At 28.4% G+C, this 22,920-nt stretch overlaps 1 protein-coding gene across 1 annotated transcript; it reads right to left on the reverse strand.

Moving 5' to 3' along the window:
- Positions 1-1,442: 1,442 nt before the first annotated feature.
- Positions 1,443-22,920, reverse strand: LOC119602000 (small G protein signaling modulator 1). Its single transcript, XM_037953304.1, has 10 exons — positions 22,629-22,920; positions 6,140-6,542; positions 5,633-6,077; positions 5,074-5,566; positions 4,704-5,000; positions 3,591-4,645; positions 3,401-3,525; positions 3,027-3,206; positions 2,688-2,965; positions 1,443-2,625 (listed from the first exon to the last, which is right to left on the reverse strand). The coding sequence occupies exons 1-10, from the start codon at positions 22,654-22,656 to the stop codon at positions 2,537-2,539; spliced, it is 3,393 nt and encodes a 1,130-aa protein (XP_037809232.1). The 5' UTR covers positions 22,657-22,920; the 3' UTR covers positions 1,443-2,536.

The raw sequence follows: 22,920 nt of genomic DNA on the forward strand, positions 1-22,920 counted from the left end.
AATTTCATTGAATTATCTTCAAAATGGACGGACGAAGGACAGACGGATATAACTTAATCAAGTCAGAAAATTATTCTAAGCCGACTGGTGGGTAAAGGACCAATATTCCTAAGAAAATATTAGTATAAATGTATATCCACTGATTATATCCTAGACGATTTCATTCACGAAAACATTGTTATCAAACTATAGGTCGCAAATTTGGAAATAATCTATTGCAAGAAGGGCGAACCTTACTGAAACTGATTGACTTCTGCCCATATTTCATTTAGCCCTTACACCAGGGTTAGTAAAATTGGTACAATTTTATCTTCGAAAGTACAATCGTACATCAATGAGCCTCCGGTAGGTTAGTGTACTAGTCTGGTAGACCGAAGGTGGTAGGTTCGATTCCCACCTGAGGCACTGGTTAAGGAGCGCACAACAGGCCCGATAGAAGCCTAGGTGTATTTCTTCGGATATGATGTATATACATCCTCCTTTCAAACTAACTAACTAACTATTACAATAATAATATAAAATTGTAGTTTTATACAAAGGACTACCGATTTCGATCAAATATTTACCAAACTTCAGAATCTAATTTTACAAAGAATACAATATGGAAGAGACCATACAAGCAGCAATAACATTTACAAAAGAGAGAACTTATTAGGACTACTCTATTAATTAGTCTTTGAGCTAGTATAGGGACTATTCTATATATCAGACAATATACTAATCTAATGTCTATTCTATAGACTAGTCTATTTTCTAGTTTATAGACTACTAGAGTCTCTAGTCTTTGAGAGACAATAAACTGTCTAGTCTATTGACAAGTCTAAGGACCAGTCTATTAGACTTGGTTATTGATACATACAATATTGATTAGTTTACTGACTAAAGAAGTGGGCTTTTAATGGTTTTGTGTTACACATATTGATATAAATTTGCAAAAATATGGATTTGGTACAATAGAATACAATTTGAAAATTCCACTTTTTACACTTTTACACAAATGTCTCCACGAAACTGGATATTAAAGTCTTAAAAATAGATTTCCATATTCATAACAACTTATCAAAGGCTTATAGAACAAATTTTGTATGAAAAATTGTCTTATAAACCTTTGATAAATTGTTATGAATAAGGCCCTAAGTATACAATAGCCACTTTAAAAATCTATCAAATAAGTTTTATTAAATAAAACTTCAAGTTCTTTCTAGTTTTTTTGTGTTTTTCTTTATTTAAAAATTTTACTAATTTTAAGTAACTGTTGTTATATTTTATGATTAATGTTATGAAAATAATAATTATAAATGCATTAAAATACACTTTAGTAATTGTAAAATGTTCACAATACAATTAAAATAAGAAATGTAAATGAAACTTAACTAGTAAATAAAATTTAAAAACAATAATAACCATAAATAGTAATTTTATAAAAAGGGGAAAAATGTTTTAAAAATATTTAAGTAAAAAATATCCAAAAATAAATTCTTAAAGATTTTGGGTATAAAACAATTATAATAGTTCTTTTTGTTCTGTTTTATAAGGTACACAAGGACACATTTATATATATTTTGTTTTTTTTTTTAATTTATTTTTTGTTTTCTATATAAATAAATAAATTACAGTACAGTACATTGATATAGAATAAAAAGGAATTTAGATAACAGTCTCTTAAGGATATTGATTTTCTAAGTTTTGTTTTGAAATTCAAGAATTACAATTAGTTTTAGAATTATAGTTTTTTTTTTTCTAATTTAATTAATAGATAAAATTTTACTCGTATCGGTTTTTTAAATGTAGTTTTTCTTTTGTAAATATGTAAATATTGATATATTACTTCTTGGCTTATTTTTGTTTCTTTTCTCCTGTTTAATATGTATAAACTATTTGATTTGTTTAGTAAAATAAATTCATTACTCTTAATTTGATATGAAAAGCTGCCTTAATTATAATTTTTCTAAATTGAGCAAATCGTTTCATATTCGAATATTCTTTTCTTTTGTTAACAACTACTGACAACATATCGTCATTGGCCTGATAAAATCAATTTTCGGAAATTTTTTTTATGCGATTTCAACATATAATACTTCTCAATAACACACCCTCAAACAAACTCTCCTGAAAACCCAATAAAAACACAAACTATTTTTATCAGAGCAATGACGGTGCATTTTTATGGAATATTATTTTACAAGAATTCTAAGAGAGATTTTTTCGATTTGTCTATAAAGTGATTTAGTTTTTTTGTAAAGATTTATTTGTTTTTTGCTTATAAACTACGCCAAAAATGATTGTAATTTAATAATTAAGTAGTTGAAAACATTTATAAAAATCGTAATTGTCTACCACAAGTAAAATTATATAATTAAAGTGGAAGTTTTCAATAGAGTTAGTTTCATTCGCGATCTACAACTATAGGAAGAATTTAATTTCTTTGATTTTGGCCTCTACTTGTGAATTTATTTATGCTAAACATAAATCTAATTTACATGCACATAATTAAATGTATTATAATAACTAGTTGGCAATTGATTAATTAATTTGTTTATTTATTTTCAATAATCATTTGCAATTGCAAAACCAAACTGCGCGCCAATTGTAAAATAGATTGGGCATTGTGTCGCTCAGCCATTTCTGCAAAATGAATTTATATAATCTCAATATATTTACTTAGTAAATGAAAAACATTTACTTACCATTGAAAAACTTAATGACATCGGTAAAATCCATACTATTCGATAAAATTATGTCGCGATAAGTTTCCAGTAAAGCCAATGCCAAAAATAATACAAAATGTCCAGAAGCCACATGTTTGGCTGCCCATATTACTTCCCAAGTGGAGAATACATCATCGTAAACCAGTTCACGTTTGAAGTCCAACAAAAACCAACGATAACAGAAATAGAAATGTGTGTAATCACCATTTGAATCCATGAGGTCATACATTTCCGAGTCAAGAATTTGTATCAAAGATCTTTTATGACATAAAATGAATAATTAGGTTATTATAGTATTGTTACCAATTACATTATTACCTCATATTGGCAAAATGCATATCCATTGCTCCACCATTGGGGAAATTTTCAATCATACGTTCCATTAATTTGCAAAAACAACTATAAGTCAACGACTCATCATCGAATATAACGAGTAGAGGAGCCACTAAATCGCACATGCCCTGCATGTAGCCAATATCTAAATGTTCCCAAACGTAGCTGAAAATAAATATGTTTTTTGTTCTTATGTTGTTTTAATACAAGAGATATGATCAATTACAACCGATCTTAAAATTTTCGTAAGTGGATTTTTAAATGGGATCAATGATCAACTAGATTTCCCAAAGATGGTTTATGTCTAAATAACTATAAACAAGTAAATTTGCTAAGTAGGTGTGTTTTATTCTACTTACGTTGAAATGACATTTCGTAATTTGTCTAAATTTTCATTAGCAAAATAAGGATAATTGCGATCACAACGTTGTACATCCTTTTCAATGCGATGCAAGTTCAATCCGAATTGTTCCAGCAATTCGCTCTGAAATTCATATAAAAACAAAATCATCATTTAAATTATATTAATAGTAATTATAATACACTTACACTATAAACACCACCATTTGAACTGGCCGGTGAAACACAAGCAGACTTTGGCTCCTGCAAAGCGTCAAATACCGTTTGATTGGGTTGTTCTTCGAGAGGTGACATACGCAAACTAGAAATTTTAGGACTGCTCTCCCAATTGATAATGTCCACTGAGGCATTTGTAACAATAACAGCAGTTTTTAAATCATTCTCTTCATCTAATACTTCTTCTTGCACTTCATCTCTTAAATGATCTTGAAAATCATCAGCACTCAAGTACTCTGGACTTAGTATGGATTTTGTATCCAACTCCTCTGAAGCTATAAAATGAGTTGATTGCTCTGCTTTTAATTCTACATAACCGTTTCCAACGGTATCATAAGATGAAGTTGATGGAGTACTTTTAGCACTTGCATTGACATTGATGGAGAAATCTTCTTTAAGGGAGGAATCCTCTTTCAAGAAATGTTGTGGAAGATCACATTTTGAATCTTCTCGTTCTTCTTCAATATTTACATCATCGATAGTATCATCAACATTGCCAGAGTCTGTACTAGTTTTCATGGCTCGTGGTATTGGTTTCACCATTAGATGACCGGTACTGCTGGTCATAGCCGTTTGTAAAGGTTCTCTTTGCTCTTCCTCAAATTCCAAATCTCCAGGATCGGATATATCGGAAATATCCTCGAATACTTCATTTTCCAAGTCACCAGTTTCTATATCAACATGTCGTACTGTTTTTTCTTGTCCACTATTACTGCCAGAACTCAGTTTTGCAACTGCTCTAGCTGTTTTCTCTTTCTCTCTTTGTTGTACTATGGCGTCCACAGCCAACCATTCGCTCATTGTGGTCTCATAGTAGTGTTTACAGGTTTCATCTAAATTCTGGCGCTCCTCCGTAGTACTGCCAAAGGTATAGTGACCTAAAAGGTAGGGCCAAATTTCTTTGCGCAATTCGGGAGCTACACCACCAAAGTATACTAAACGGAAGACCTCACTGGCATTAACAGCTGTACCGTTCTCATTTAATTCCTTCCACTTTTCAACCGTTAAACCATCTTCATCAGCTTTCACTGCAAATAATTGGACATTCTTTAGATGTCAATTTTCAGAATTATTTGAAAAACTTACTCTCTGGTGTTATGCGTCCATTAACCAAACCCGATAAATGTGTGCGTACTGTGGATAAATGTCTACAGTATGCCAACCAGCCATAAAATGCTCTCGATATTATCTGACGTTTCATGGTAGAACAGACCATTTCAATACTAGCATTTTGGCTAGTTTGTGGTAATGGAGACTCCAAAGGATATTGATCGATGGAGAGACTTTTACTTGAACAATCACTACTGCCAGTTGTAGAACAACTGCTCAGCTGTGCTCGCCGCGGTGTACTCCGCACAAAGTCCAATATAGAATGTGCTGCAGCTAGAAATAACAACAAAAATTCTTAGTTTTTTTACTATCTACATTTAGCTACATTTAGCTTGCTTAACCTTACCAAATTCTTCATGTTTGCTTTTGCTAACAATGCGAAAAACATAATCAATGGGGCTCTCATCGAAAGATTCCATAACAGAGGGCAATATACGCCTGCGTACACTTTTAGGCCAAGGAAATATTTTGCCAATGCCCCTTTGAGACCACAGTGGAGGATCTAGTTGACCATGAGGTAACAGACCCGTCTCTAAACAACTTAAAAACTGTTGCATATGGCCACCTTCGGGAAATATAATAGGAGGACGTTGCAAGCCATCTTGGCTTACCAGAATTACAGTGCCGCCACTATCTTCGCCCTTGTTTTGATGACAATGTACATATACGATATCATCCACATTGATGTTTAAGGCATAGGCCCAATAGTGTTCCTTATCAACTTCTTCCTCCGATTCCTGATAACCATTCATCAATTGATTGGGAGTCCATTTAATAGTTAGGGTTTGTATATGTTGATGAAGACTCAAATAGCCCAACATGGGTTCGCTGCAATCTTTCTGTAACGTTATGGAAAAATTAAATAAATCTAATTACTTAATAATTCAATTTGTTTTGAAACCTACCGGCAATACTTGGACATTATTTTTCCCATATAATAATGTAGCTCTGGAATTTTGATGTAATGACTCTACATAATCTTTGGCCACTGTACAAGAAGCTATAGACTTAAAAGTGCCAGTACTGGCTTCATCTGTACTAGTGTTTAAACTTCTTTTAAAATTGATTATAGGTGCTCTTGAGGACACTGACGAAGAACGTCTGCCCGAACTAATGCGATGCCTTTGTACTAATTCATCAGCATGTGGATCGGTCCAGTAATGATCAGCAGTTTTAGCCTTTGTAAATTCCAAAGCGCAGGGACCCACCAGAAGCGAACTTAAAATACAACCATAATCAGAATCGGCAACTAAAGAATCTCGTTCATAATAAGATGAGGCATTTTCCACTAGATATTCAATAATTTTCACCAAACGCTTTTCATATAAAGCCAGACGTATCCATAAATATCTGCATGAGAAAAGACAAAATCGTTAAAATCTATTCTCACAAAGTAACACACAAATACTAACTTCATTGAGGCCAACGAAACACTTGAACAACTAGTACTCATTGCACTTGTGACCGAACTACTGCTTCCCTTCTTCATCATTGGTGGCCTATTAAAACTGTCACTACTCGATGATGAACGCTTGTGCGGATCATTCGCCTCTATATCTTGTACCATTTTACTAATATGTTCGGCATCTGAGCAAAGTTTGGCAATTTTATGCAATAGAGCTGTAGTCGATGAAGTTTTAAACAAACCCAAAGCACGACGTCTCAAACCCTGACTCAGGCAGGCTTCCACAGCAGCACATAATTGTGTTACTGTCGTACTTTCCTCATGTACATACTTTTTGGTAACAGCTTCTTCCATCAACTGTTTAACCTCCTTTTTAACGGCTGATATTAAACGCTCCTTAAAGTCTGTCTCTGAAAAGCAAACAAGAAAATGTTATAGGTTAAATAGTGAAAACAACTATAAGAGAAAATTAATTTATAAAATGCATCTCTAGAGTATAAACAATATGATGAATTCATCATATGTACAGACCCATGATGGTAACACGCGATGCTGTCATTAAAATTGATGGGCAGATAAAAGCTTTATTAGTAAAACAAAGAAAAACAGAAAAATGAAAACAACAATAAGAAAATATAATTTTAACATAATTTTCATTTATGAGTCCATAACACAATATATCACTTTTCACTTTCCACACATTTTTGTCAACAACCACTACCCTCAACGTATATACATACATACCTAGCTGTTTAGAGTATGAGTGTTTAACTAGAAAATAATCTTAACGCCTTTTACTAATAAAAAAAATACCATAAAATTTTCAATGACTTAATGGGCTCCAAACCCCTGTTGAGTATGTTAAAAAATTGAAACCAAGGCAAACGCAAAAGTTATTTTTTATAATACAAGTATAAAGAGAAAGGTAATATGCATTTCTGATGAGGTTTATAAAATTCGATGAAAATCAGCTTATAATCACTTTGTGAATCTGTTCATTCCAAATTTTTACTAAAGGGACTGTAAATGTTCATTTTAAACCCAATTAGGACTTTTTGAAAATTTTCGGATTTCATAGAGTTATTTCGAAAAACATAAACAGAAATATGTTATTTACGGTTAAATTTTAGAAAATTCTCTCAGATTGATATCATAATAGTGAAATAGCGACAGCAGCAGAACATACATACATATGTACTGCTCAGCATGAAATTATTAAGCGGATATTCAATGTAGTTTTCTTTGTATGTATAACAAATAGAGTGTCCAAAAACATAACAATAATCAGCTAAAACGGAAATGAATAAGCAAAACTATTTTACTATATACATATTACTCAAGAAATCTATAACTACTTAAGTAGTATTTTCAAAATACAAAAGCATTAAAATTTTTCTTACGAAACAGTCTAATAAGAACATATTAAGGATGTATGAAGAGGTGAACTTAACAACAAGGAGTAACTGCAAAAAGTTCATATGTTGTTTGGATTTAATAAATATACTGAGAAAAACATTATTTTTTTTAATATTTAGTTAAACAAAACCAAAATATGATTAAGGTACTAAAATTGTTTGTTTTCAGAACCATAAATGTTGATTGTTATAAATTCAATCATTCGTTTGAAACAAATGTTGTTATTGCAAATCGAAATTTTTTCTTTGTGTATGAATACATGTAAATAAATTGAAGATACCCATACATAAGAATGTATGTTGGTATGTATAATTGAATGTACATATGTCTGGGTTTTGTTAATGTGTGCATGAATATCTTTATACTGCGTAGACATCCCACAATGCCGGATGTCGTCTGTCTATTATTAAGTTTCATACTGATAGCCATTAAGCTGAAATGAGTCGGGATAAAGTGATTATAATAATAGTGCAACAATATTAAACTATACAGAGATTTTTAGCACATTTCCATCCGGTTAATCCTAATCTTATTTGTGGTTATCATATTCAACAGCATTATCATCATTATTCTAGTATTTCTGACATTTACCATATTTTCTATAATAATTATTCTCTTTTCTTTTTACGCCACAGTTACTACATTTAAATAATATGATAAAAAGAAAGAAATGGACCAAATAACAAGAAACAAAATAAAAAGAAAATGGAAAAAGAAACGTAGTTTCATTCTATTTTTATTTTCTCTTAGAAGTTATTATTTAAGGGAACTTATAAACTATATAAATACTAGTGTTTTTTACATAGAAATTTTAATTTTGTTTAAATATATTTTGGAAATTTCAAGGAGTCAAGAGGCCAGATATTAGCATATTAAACATAATACATTAAGGTTATTATTCCGACTGAGATTCCTATATTTTGAATGTAGATATTAATTATAATAAATTTTTATTAGATTTGTCACTAAACAATTTAAATAAGTTTATTGTAATACATAAGGTCGTATAACCCTGTCCTAATTGCATACAAATTAGTACTCTAGAATAGTTTAGAGTCAAGTAATCGTATAGAAATATTAAACTGACGCCATTTTGTAGTTGTTTTTAGTTTCTGTATTTTATCTGTTTTGTTTTTAAATGTAAACACATTATTTTAAATACTCACACAATGTCCTTCATTGTTTCTACTGCAAAAACTAGAACAATATGAAAATTACACCCCAAGTTTGTGTCTGTAAAACTTCTTGACTTTAATGCGCTAAATTTAAGAGAAAATGCAACTAATACCCGGCAAAAAAAGAAGGTATGTACTTTCAAATGACTTAAAAAAAAAACATAAAAATTACTTCTTGAGAATGACTTTGGAAGTAGTGAATTTGGAATTATGACAAGCCTCTGTTGAAATCATCACTTCTGCAGTTCTTTTGAAGTACTTCTATGGAATAACTTCACATCTTTTTCACTTCTTTGCTTCTGTTTTTGCCGGGAAATAGCATTTTACATGGACTGATCCTTTTGATTTTCATTGTGTTGAAATATGATCAATTAAATTTTTACATTTTTGTTTTAAATTGCAATACTCGTATATTTGCAGGATTAAATGCTTTTTTTGCTTCTTTTGTTGTATCCTATTTTAATTACAAGCAATTGTTTTTTGTAATAAGTTTTAGTTACACTAAATATCATTGCTGTTGTGCAATAGAACCTTCCCTTTAAATAGATTTTCTGTTAAAGTTTTAGTTAGCTTTGAAAACTGAAGAACAGGATTTATTCAGAGAAGATGAGTTTGTAAGGATAGGTCTACTCTAAATACATATGTATATGTTTGCTGTACACATACATATATACATATTACAGTTGTTAATATTGTAATTTGTATTTATTAATCAAGACAAATGTTGTCGAGTACGTGTTGCTGCCGTTGTAACTTTACTTGTAATTTAAGTTATAATTTACTTCTATGGATTCTTTAAAATATACTGCAAGTGTTAGAAATTATAAAAATAAAATAATTTAATAACACTGTGTGTATTTTTTAAGTCATGGAAATACATACATATGTATATGTACATATATCCCTATACCACTACGAGAATTTTGATTTACTATATGAGGCAAAGTTGTAGCTCTTGAAATAAAGAACAAAAATTTTGAACATATAAAATCGAGAAAACTTCCTCTTATTTTTTTCATTTCAAGTGGAAAGTTTTACATTGTTGCTCTTATTAACGACACCTGTACGTATACGTGTTAATGATTTATTGATATTACAAATAATAAGTATACTCCTAATTTAGAGAAACACATGAAGTATTTTTTTAACAAGAAAAACATTGAAGATGAATTTTTTGATTTTGTATGCTCACAATTTTTGTTCTTTATGACAAGAGCTACAACTATGCTTCAGAGTATAAATCGAAATTTCGAGCAGTTTGCAATATAAGAGCCTGAGAAAATGATGGCATGTAAACGTTGTTACTAAACTAAATGTCAAACTTGTGCAGATACATATTTTAAGAAACTTTGGCAATTAATATTCTATTGTAACACTCTATCGAAAGAAATTGAAGTTGTCCCACTATTTTAAATACCCCATAATAGTATCCAGGAATGTTCATCTTGAAAGCGAAGTATGCGAAATTCTTTGATGGTCTAATCGGTTCACTATAACTCTTATAAACGCTAGAATTCAAATTAAAATCTACACAAATATGTTTCAAATATGAAATTTAACTTTAATGTATGTTATAACTGGTATAAAATTACCCACATTTTTCACTTTTAAAAATTATATAATTAAGTTGTAGGGTGTGAAATATTTGAGCCTGACCTGCCATAATTGCGTATACTTTTAATAAATATCTTCCTTCCATGTATGTTTATTCTTCCAAAAATTCTATGGTCTTTAAATTAGTTTTCCATTAATTAAAAACAAATTCCCAAAATAATGTAGCCTTTCTGACCGCAATGTGGTTGACAAAATGTTCATAAGTTAAATTTTCTCAAAATAACTTTCAAAAAATTCATTAAAATTTTATTCATAACTACTTCTCATTTAATTTTGTTAAAGGTTGTGACTAAAAATAGATAATCAAAAACCATGACCACAATTGGTTTGTAAAATATCTTCAGGTTTGCTGGTTTTATTTTTGGGGAAATTTATAATTAAAAGCACACCCATACAAAACATACATGTACATTTATGGTATAAAACGTATATGTACGTGTCTATGTATTAAAGCTATTTTAAATCTTAAAATAACAACTAAATCTCTCTGTAAATATAGCAACATTTCGGCAAAGAAGCCTTTTAGGAAGACAAAAAAGGACAATTTAAGGCTTCATTGTATTTCACTTTGACACAAACAAACGAACACACTTTATTACTTTTTAAAATTATGTGTATTTTTCGACAAGGTTGTAAAGCTAAAGCGACTGTTGAAACATAATTTTTTTTTCAATCGACAAAAAATCAAAACCAATTTCCTAAAGATAGAAACAGCAGCAAAGGCTTAAACTTGTTAATATAGTGTATACAATTTTTCTTAGCTGAAACATCAAAAATAAACCTACAGATTTATTTCGATTTTAATTACAGGAAAACAATATCCTTTTATGTTAGCATTTTAAATGAAATAAAGAGCTTTTGTTAGGAATTCGAAGTATTTTATTTTTAGTATATGGTTTTTTTCAGATATTTAAGTTTATATTTCTAAGGAATTTTTAAATTCCGTAATCGTGAGATATTTTAGAGGCTCAAATTACCATTATCTAACTTAACTGGGTGTCAAAGAAGGAGTTATTTTATTTTAAGACAAATACTAAAAATTCTCCATTTCATCCCTTTCAGGCTCTATCGTACTTTCAGCTTACATAAAAAGCTAGATTGTCTTAGACCCTGAAGTTGTAAGTTAATTCATAGAAACAATTTTGATGGTATACATATGTATATGAATTTATCAACAATTTGGCTTAAAACAAGTGTGACAAAAATTTAATAAATCATTTCGTCCTTGATGTCATGTTATTCATTATTACCAAAACTTAAAAATAATATTTTTTTTTATAAGAATTAGATATAAAATAAACAAAAAAATTAAGTCATTATTAATAAATCAAAACACCGACTTACAAACATACATAAGTAAACAAACGAAAAATATCAGCCCATTTTAAGAAATATGTATAGATGAAAACACACTCCACTATTTAAGTCATCTAACGCACCCAAATAAATGTTAGAGCAAATGAAAAATTATCATCCATGTTCTACTAATTAAATATTCTTTTCATGAATTTTATACACATATTGCCACAGTGTCAACAAAAAATAAAATCTAATTAATGAGATTTAATAGCAAGTAAAATCATAAACATTAAAACTCTATAGGAAATCTAATAAATCGTGTACACTTTCATCAAAAAAATCATTTAATATGTAGTTTTTGTAGGTTTACAAAATGAAACGATCAAATTCAATTTAAAACGCTTGTTTAATATAATTTAAATCCATAAAGAACAGAGCTTTTAAAACGAAAGGAAAATGAAATAGAATAGAAAAAAGAAACATAAAAAATCTTTTACCTCCTCCAACACACAATGGGATACCATGGCCAGAACATGTGTTCTAATGAAATGAAAAGTGTTTTACGTTTTTTTAATGTAGAACAAAACTTGAGCCTGAACACTTTTGCCTGCCCTCTATAAAAAGGGATGCAAGAGAGAAAGAAAAATAAAGTGCATTCAATTGAACTTTGACCTTTTGATATGGATGGCTTGCACAGTTAAAAGGTTGCTCTAGTAACAGATGTTTCTAATAACAGCATTAAATGACTAAAAGCTGTCAAAATGAGTTAGTTTAAACACACTTTAACATGACATTTAATTTCATTTTTCTCATTTACTAAAGAAAATAAATATGTAATCATATTTTCAGCATCACATTTTGATATTAGCTGTTACAAAATTTTCCATTAAAATAGCAAGCATCAAATATACTTAGTACATATTTCCATTTTACCTTTACTGGCTTCATCTAGGGTCCATAAAATATTTTATTATGCTCATAAATGTATGAAAAGGAAAGTAATTTTATAACCAAGATTTATTTACTGTTTTAAATCATATAAATTCTACATTGTTTGCTGCTACTGGTAAACTAAAAAAACTGCACAATAAAAAAATAATTGTAAAGTAAAATCTTATATTCATAGAAAAAAATGTGCGATTTGTACATCATTTTAATGACTTTTTATACCAGTTTCGCATCTTTAATTTGTGCAACAGTGTTGAATGAACATGTTCTCTCGTTCGTAACACAATGACAACAGATGTTTCTAAAAATTTGACCTTGTCACCTTCAACAGCTGTTGAATGTCATTTACATTTTATTTTATTTGCTCAGGCATAACAAAATACATATTTAGTATAAATACTGGTAAATATTCTAACAATGGTAAATATTTCATTGCTTATATTTATTTTTTCTCAAAAATTGTCACATTTTTGTGAAACTGTAGGTGTTCTGCAAAAAAACGATAATATAATTTTTTTACTCTCAATTGATTAACGACTAAGTCTAGTTAAGATTTATGCTAATATTTTATATATTTGGGTGAAATTTCCAATAAAATAAATAAAAACGTACAGTTGAGAATATCGGAGTAAAAGTGTCAAAACTGTTATAATTTAATAATACCAATTCTAGTAGTCTTCTATCCCGATTAAGCCATTATTTTTCAGTTACCCGATATAACGGGTTTATGCTACACCTGTAGTGTAGTGTAGACGTAGTCGAAGTCGATGAATTTTTTTCGAATGTATATTTTTTGGAACTTAGGCTGTTATTGCTTATGGGCTCAGACATTATTTGTCAATTTATAAAAAAAAGTTTGCAGTCAAGGCAAAAAGTCGCCTAGGCAAATAATATTAAAATGTTTTAGCTTTGTAAATACAGACAGAATTTGCCCAAAACTAATAAGCTTTAGTAAGCATTCATTATACCCTACACCACTGTAGTGGGAAGGGTATTATGCGTTTGTGATGATGTTTGTAATGTACTATACCCACCTTAAAGTATACAGATTGACTCAGATCACGATAACTGTCCGTCCGTGTGTTTATGTAAACGTTGTTATCAAAGTACTGGTCGCAATTTTCAAGATAATTTGATAAAATTTGGCATATATGTTTCTTTTAGTCCAGGGAAATAAATAAAAGATGGCACAACTAAGTTTTATACCAGCCTTGATGACCTTACCGAATATCGAAATGATCGGGCCTCATTTGACCCTAGACCCCATACAAAGTCCCCATCAGAAAGTGACAAATTCACTTATTAACACTAATATTGCGATGAAACTTAGCACAGATAGAACTTATATAAATATAAATCTATGCAGCACATTCTATAGGGATCTGTTCATATTTGCTCCTATTCCCCATATAAAGCCTCCTTCAGAAAATTAATTTTCCGTCAATAAATTGCTTAAATTAATCGGCATCAAGGTAATATTCAAAATAAATGCTTTATTATGAAAAATAAATCTCATTTAATATTTAGAACTGGTGTAGGATATCATATGAACGGTCACGCCTGGCTATACTTTCTTATTTGTTTAAAACAAGTTGTTTTAATACAGTAAACGTTTTGTCACATACTTAAATCAATAAAAGTCGACCTCATTTGTAGGTATACAACATTCAAATGTCCAAATTTTCAACAATTAATTTCAAGTGTTTATCAGCCAGGTGTCTACAGACAAATACAATGCAATACAAATTACTAAGAAGGTAATAGAATTTACGTACCAAACCAATTTTTTAAAAACAAAATGTTTTAAATTTAATTAATTTTGATACAACTTCTTCCGTACAAAGAGATAATTTATATAACAGTTGGTGGCCAGTAGAAGCAAATGTAAAAATAATGAATATAACTAATTCTAAACTAATTTAACTTTTTCCATTTATTTTAAAATACAAACAAAAGGAGGTATAGAAAAATAAAATCCTTAAAGATTAAAAAGCCACCGAAGAAAACATACAAATAAATAAAATTCGTTGAAAAAGAAGTCCTTCCTTTCCAGCTACCACTTGAAAAAATAAAGTAATTTATGTCTTTCATTGTTTTCCTTTTAACAATCACGTAAACAATATAAAAATAATAATTTACATAAATTTTATCTGATGAAAATAACTTTCGAAATGTTTTCTTTGTTTAATTTGTTTCAACATTTTGTAAATATGTATGTTGCCCAGGAATGTTAAATGAATCTGCTTCCTCATTTACATCAATATTTATGTTGTTAAAAGAAAACAAAATATTTAACAAATACTTAGTATGTGGCTTTTTTCTCATTTTTCTAGGAATTTTATAATAAAAATTGCTTTTTATACCCTACACCACTATAGTGGGAAGGGTATTATGCGTTTGGGCTGATGTTTGTAACAACCAAAAATATTGGTCCTACACCAACCTTAAAGTATACCAATCGGCTCAGAATTACTTCCTGAGTCGATTAAGCTATGTCCGTCTGTCCATCCGTCCGTCTGTCTGTCTGTCTGTGTATCCATGTAAACCTTATGCGCACTCTACAGGTCGCTATTGAAAATGGTTGAAATCGGTCCATCTTTTTACCTAGCTCCCATACAACCAGACCTACCGATTTGGGCCTTTTAGCTCATAACTACGACGAATATACTACTATCCTTCCAAAAATTGGCACAACTTAGTTTAATATAATTATAAATAACATTGTCAATTTTCGTCATGATCGAGCCTCAGTTGACCGTAATCCCCATACAAAGTCGCCTTCAGAAAATGAGTTGAATTACCAAAATTCACTTATAAATACTAGTAAAACGATGAAATTCGGCACAAATAAGTTTTATATAAACATAAATCCCGACCAATCGGACCAATTTTTGCCCTAGCCCCTATACAAAGTCCCCCTCGCAATTTTGAATATAATTTGTTAAAATGGGTCACATACTAATGGGTCACAAACTAATCTCTGTATTCAATGACGAAGGCTGTTGAATATGATTGAAATCGGTCTTTTATTTCTCCTAGTCAGCATACAACCGTACATGAATAGACATTATTTGGAACCTATATAAGATTCAACATAAATGAAATGAATCACATTTAATTGGTGTAGGGTATCATATGGTCGGCCACGCCCGACTATAATTTCTTACTTGTTTTCTATTTATTTTGTTAAGATTTACACAAAGAAGTTGTTTATGAAAATAAGTACTTCAATAAAAAAAACAACAAATATATTTTATATAGAACTAAATCTAAAAAATGTATGTACTACCGATTTATAACAGTATATACTTTACTCATAGTACATATATCCTTTTCTGTAGCTTTCGATCTATAAATGGTCAAAACCACGTTGTAATTCCTAATTAATTTCATTTTTGCTTGGGCCAATCATTTTTTTGTTAAATCGTACTGATTTCAAGATTTTTTTAACTTTTCCGAATCAAGTACATTGTTAGATAGGACACTAGTCTACATGAAAATGTCAGAAAACTTTGTTTTAGATATTTTTAAAATTTTTTACACAAAAAATCTTAGAACATAAAAAGAAGATGTAATTTATGCCAAGTTAGTCTATAAAAAAAAAGTATAAATTATCTGGTGTGAATTGTGTTTGGTTCATTTCAACAGTTGTCTCGTGTTCGCATTAAAATTAACAACTTTTGGGTGTGTTTGAGCATGAATCTGCATATAAATATTTTTTCTCGTTTTCGTATGACAAAAAGCGTACTAACGCAAAAAATTTAAAAACGAAATTTTTTATCAATGGAATACACGTAAGAACAGAAGTTATAGGATACATATGCGAAAATGCACCCCCTACAACATAGTAAAAGTAAAGCTTTTAAAAATGTATCTTTTGACGGCATTTATTTATGTCAAATATTTTTTGGCAAAGAATTGGCAGTACTACCGCAATTCTTTTATAGAATTTATTAAAAAAAAACAAATTCTGAGTTAGTATACTATTATAATAAATGAACGATGTATTTTATTATTAAGCCAGTACGTGTGTTAGCTAAAAGAATATGAAAGTTAAAAAAATATATATGGATTATGTTATTTATTTTCATGCTCGTTTGTCCATTCATGGCTTGTGCTATTTTATATACACATACATATGTATATATGTATGTATCTTTAATGTAAATAAAATGTTTATAAACATACATACATATATATACAGTATAGTTATCTGTAAACTTTCTCTGCTACCATATGTTTGATATTTAAGTTTAAAAAAGAATATATACATAAGTTTGTTTATATGGTCGAATATTAAATATTAATAAATATAATAATTTTGTTTGAAGTTTTTATTCCTTATAAATGCACTTTTACAACAATTTAATCCTTAGAAAGAAATATTTTTTATTCATTGTTTAAATTTAGCTTTTATAGATTAAAAATAATTTCTAATTTTCAATAAATGTAAGATTTTATTTTTCAAAATAACAATCAATTTGTATTTTCTTACTAAAAGTAAATTGCACCGTGACGTATGAGTAATTTACTTTTAAATTTTAAATAATTATACGCCTTCATAAAAACTTAATATACTATTATATGTACATAATATTATTGAATTTAATATTTATTTGCTAGTATTGAATTGAATTATCCATATGCAAATAAAAAGGTTAAAATGACATTTCAACATCGTCCTTTGGCATATTGTAAAATTAAATCATTCATAAAAACTATTTAGTAATGACAAAGATTGCATACGCCATAATTTAAAAGTCCAAAAAATAATCCAAAATTAATCATCATTAAGTCGTATACATATTGGGATACTCAAAAGAAGTCCACTTTAATGTATACCGTTTGATTGAGAATCATAAAAAAGATTTTCGTTTCAAATACATACATATGTATTAATGTTTATTCGTATGAAAATAAATGAATACTAATAAATAATTTATCGTTAAAAAGTTAAATTTACAATGACTGTTACACATGATAGTACACGTGATAATGCCATTGAACTCATATGCCAACGACGTATGACTGAAAGATTTTATTTTTATTTTATCCAAAAACATCGAATTTTCATGTGAAAACCTTTTTAACTTACTCGTGCATTAAAAGAAGGCCAACTACTTGACAAGAATATTATTCATAATAATTAATTTTTTTTTTTTTTGCAAAATTCTATTAGACATACTTTTGAGATGTTTGCAAAATCGGTACATAAAGTTCTGGAAAAACTTGGGTTTTTTATAATTTTTAAAATATTTCGGATATGTATAAGAAAAATATTCGAAAGACCTTTTAAAAGAACTATATTTTTGAGTTATTTCTGAAAATATGAGTTTTTATTTAATTTTTTTTTTTTTAATTACAGAATATGGTATTTTTGTAAAAGTGAAAAAAATTAACTGAAATACTAGTAAGAGGGTAATATTTGGCCCTACCATATCATCTAAGTATGTGTCGTAAATTTCAGAATATATGGGCTTTCTGCAAGGAACCTTATATAGCTTATGGTCTGCAATACTGTATAATATAATAATTACCATCAAGATTGCTTAAAACACATTGGGTCAATTGAAGAAGGGTATATAAAATTCGACATAACCAAAACTGTTACTTGTTTTTTTTACCCTAAAAATATTTTGTTATAAATATTTCTAGAAATTTTAAATATTCTTAATATTGTAATAACAATTCACGAAATAATGATGTACCTGTTCTCTCTTGGAAAATAATTGTTCTTTTAAAACGCAATTAAAAATAATTATTTTTTTTTTTTTAAACAAGTCTGTCTGTCGGTTTTTTTGTATTTTACCACTCAATACCTTAAATTGTAACATAATGACTATAAAATATTTAATAATAAATTATGCATGCCCTTTTCCAAGTACATAATAAGAAAGTTGAAGAAAATTAAATGAGTTCAGCTCTAGGGAATTAATTTTCTACGAAGAAAATTTAGTAATAATGTAACTGCGCATTTATTGCAGTAATATTTTTGTATGGATTATATGTATATGTAAAGAATTTTTTAAACTTTCATAAAAAATTTTTATAGTCAACTTTACCTTAAATTAATTTACATTAAATGTTAAAGAAATGTTTGTATATCAAATGAAATGTCTTAAAGATATGGAAACAATAATTAACTTTTTCAGAATTTTTATAATAACTCAAATATTTATGGACAGAGATCTATAAGGATGCAGCATATACATGTAAATTAGGGTGACCCCAAAAAGGAAGTTGCTGATGTTCCCACAGAAAATGAACATTTTGTTCATTTTAAAATACCATTTCTTAAAATTTTTGTCCTGATGTAAATATTTGGCGAACTGGATCAATGGATAAAAAGGTCTTTTTTGAAGATTTTTATGACTTTTTTCACATTTCTGGCAAACAAACCAGATGCAAATTTAGTAGCATATGAAAGGTCTTTGAGAGACGATTTCAATGACGTAACACAATTTTGTATACGACTCAAAAAATATTACAAAGTTTTAATTTTTCGGAGAATTTTTAGCTTTTTACATTTTTTTTTCATAGAATTATTTAATGTAATTAATTGGAATTATTATTATCACATTATTTCACTGAATTGGTTTTTTCAGTTTTTCTAAATTCGATATACTTTGTATTTTATTTTAATATTTTAAACTCAATTTTCTCCCAGGTATTCTGCTAGTTATATTTATCTAACGTACTTAATGTGTACATCATCATAGGCGTAATTTATTATTAGCTTTGCAATGGTATATAACACTTTATGGTTTCATTATATTATAATTTATATACAATCCATCCTAAACAGCCACTTACTTGTTACGCTTGCTTCGTAAATAACGGCTTGTATGTTATTGTTTACAATATTTTGGTAGTGTACATAGGCTTCGATAAATTTAAATAAAACTCGATCTAGATTGAATTTTGGAAAACGGAAAAAAACATTTCGGTAAATTTTATTGAGGATAGTGTTAAAATGCAAAAAATCTGAAAATTTTACGAAAAATTTTAAAATTTTGATTACCTTTACTGTTACGCAAAAATGTCTGATATGTTATTTAAAGCCTCTCTCAAGGACCTTTCTCATCATATCATTCCTTTGGAAGAATTATGAAAAAATTAAAAAAATTTAAAAAAAGAACCTATTTATCTTTTGATTTAGCTCACCAGGACAAAAATTTTGAGAAAAAGTATCTTTGAAACAATTAAACTTTAAATTTATTCGGGAACATCGACACCTTATTTTTCCTCCAAAACAAAAGGGGCCACTCTAATGTACATACATCATAGGGTCGTCATATTAAATTGTGGAAATTATAAACAGAATGACTGACATTTGAACAAACTTTTCATCTCATTAATGTGGAGTGTATAATTATTTTGATAATATATAAGATTTTATTTATTTAATTGATGAGGCGTCTTTCGGAGAAATTTCTTTATTTCTAATTCATTTGTCATCTTCTCTCTAAAGCTATAGAAGCTGTATATGTTTTTTTGTACGATTTACATTGACTAATTTTTCTAATTAAAATGCTATTGTGTAATGAAAGCTTTTGCTGGGATATTCAAACGTTGATATTATTGTAACTGTTGTTGTTGTCATTGGCTTATAATTAATTTTAATCTTCCTTAAAATTGCGTAGGAGTAAATTAAGTATAAACTGAATTACTTCAAGCTCTAATGAGTTTGATTTGCACTAATGAGAATGAGTAATAGTTGTGTGTGCATATTAGACCTGCCCTTAAAAAAAGAATGTTTGTTTTGAATGCTTTGAACTTTTAAAACCTCTTATTGTTTTACCTTCATTGCCGAGTACAGTTAATACATAGTTATGACAATTAAATTCAACACAAATGAATTTTATATAACTAATTTTAACACATCGTATCCATAATTAGACATAACTCCCATATAAGGACCTACGAGAAAAATTTTTAACTTAAATAAATTTAGGAGTATACTGCCGACTGTATGGTACACCTGTTATGAGTACACATGAAGTATGATTTATTTTGTTATAACTAAGCATTTGTGTATTTGAATTATATCTTAACTTTGACACAAATGTTGTTCAAGTTTCTTTTTTAAAATGGGATTTTGTATGGAGGTTTAGGTTAAATGAGTCTCAATCATTACGAAAAACTAGGCTTTTATAAAATTAGTTGTACCTATTTTTATCGGCACATGATTCTAGTATATTTAAAATAATTATAATTCCTATTCGGGGGTTTGGTTGGATAGAATTTAAGCTTCACCTTTGCCCAAAAAGGGAGAACAAAACGGTCGGATATGACTAAATAGACTCAAAAAAGATCGCTATGTAATACTACTCACCTTTGTATTAATAGTTTAGTGACCAACTAATATCCTCCCAACTATAGTTATGCAGAGTACAAATAAATTATATATTTATATAGAAATATCATATTTTTGAAGTTTACTGAAATACGGTCTAAAATTTACTTTAGCTTAAAGAAACTAGTTTAATATTTATTTAAAAAATCGTATAACTCTTGTTTTATTTAATAAATTAAAGACCTTTAATTTAATAAAATTCATAATTTAATTAATATTTCTCTTTTGAATAATGACCTTTAGTCGTTTTAAACTGACCTCAAGTTCATGTATTTACTTCATTAAAACTTTAGTAAATATTTTTTGCAGACGGCTACCATTAATAAATACTTAGTTAAATACTTGATTATTTTTTATATCTATGTACATGTATATGTATGTTAGTACAAAGATATGCATGTATTAACGCCCACATTTTAAAGGGAATTAAACTATGTCAAAACACAATCTTCATGTACAATTTCAAGGTTAAAGTTATATATTTTTAAGGTAGGTTTACAAAAAAATACTAAATAAATATAAAAATAAGCAAGATTCAAAATAAAAATGTGTTGCCTACTTGGGAAACTGAATGAAAATAAAATTGTAAACAAACGCCCACATTATTTAGATAGGAACCCAACATCATGTTAAATGGAAGAAAATTCAATAGTAATTGTAAGTATTTTAGAAAGTAAAATTTCGTACTCATTTTGGCGTTTTATACGCATTAACTGAACTTAGTTAAATTTACTTATTAAATTATGAATGTACATAATGTGTATATATTATATACATATAGATTTTAAAAAGCATTGTGCTGTAAAACGAATTCATTATGTGTAAAATTTATATAAAGTATTTTTAAAAGTATAAATATAAAATTTAATGTAAATTAATTTGTTTGCTAATATATACATCAGAGATCTACAAATGAAATTTAAAAAATTCATGGTATGAGTTAATAGTACACAGATTTGCATCCACATATATATCACTCATTTACTACAAGAGTGGCATAATCCAAAATTTTTGAGCTGAGGGCTACAAATCATGCCTCATACTAAAGTCAAATGTATATTATTTTCGATGTAAGATCGATTTTTTATAACAATTAAATATCAATTTAGATGATAAACATATTAAACTCTACTATCTGAATATGTTTTCATTTTTCAAATTTCTCGATTTGTTTAAAATTATTTAAAAAATAGTAAAATGTCATTAAACATTCAAAGCCATTTTTCTCGAAACGGCTTTTTTGGATTATGCCAGTCTTGTAGTAAATGAGCGATATGTATTTATATACGCACATACGCATCTACATATATATGTATTTATTGTTATCAACGCCACCATAATGATAATGATGTGAATACATACATACATACAACTTATAACAAGTACACTAGATGTATATACATATAATTACGAGAATAGTATTAGAAACCATTAAAACCTTATAAGCATAAAAATACTATTTTTAAAGGTAAAAATTATTAAATATACTAATAAAAATCATGAAAATATATCTGGGTTACAAAAACTTAACTTTCATTTTCAATGTTACACTCACTGTTAGTCACTAACAAGTATTTATCTATCGACATACATTCATACATTTACACAGCAATAACAATTTACTTAAATTTTTACTTAAAGTAAAATACTTATGTATATAAGCAAAAACATAAAAAAGATGTTTTTACCTGGATTATTTGTTTGTACCATTTTCATGATTATTTTGCTTGATTTGTTTTCTCGGTTTTTTTTACAAAATTTATCACTAATGAGCACAGTTAAACTTTTGTTATAAATTAAATTGTGTTTCTTTTAAATGGGTTTTGTTAGAATTTTAAATATTTGTATACTATATTAATACACATACACACATTCATTCACATGGGTGCACAGTTTTTTCAGTATTTAGGAATTTAGATATTAATTTTCCCTGTTTTGTTCACAGTATAATCGGAAATAAATACGTGTTAACGGTTTTAA

This window comes from Lucilia sericata, unplaced genomic scaffold (genome assembly GCF_015586225.1).
Source record: "Lucilia sericata isolate MDLA Ls3-8-SP2 unplaced genomic scaffold, ASM1558622v1 Contig000204F_arrow, whole genome shotgun sequence".
In the NCBI taxonomy this organism is placed as follows: Eukaryota; Metazoa; Arthropoda; class Insecta; order Diptera; family Calliphoridae; genus Lucilia; species Lucilia sericata.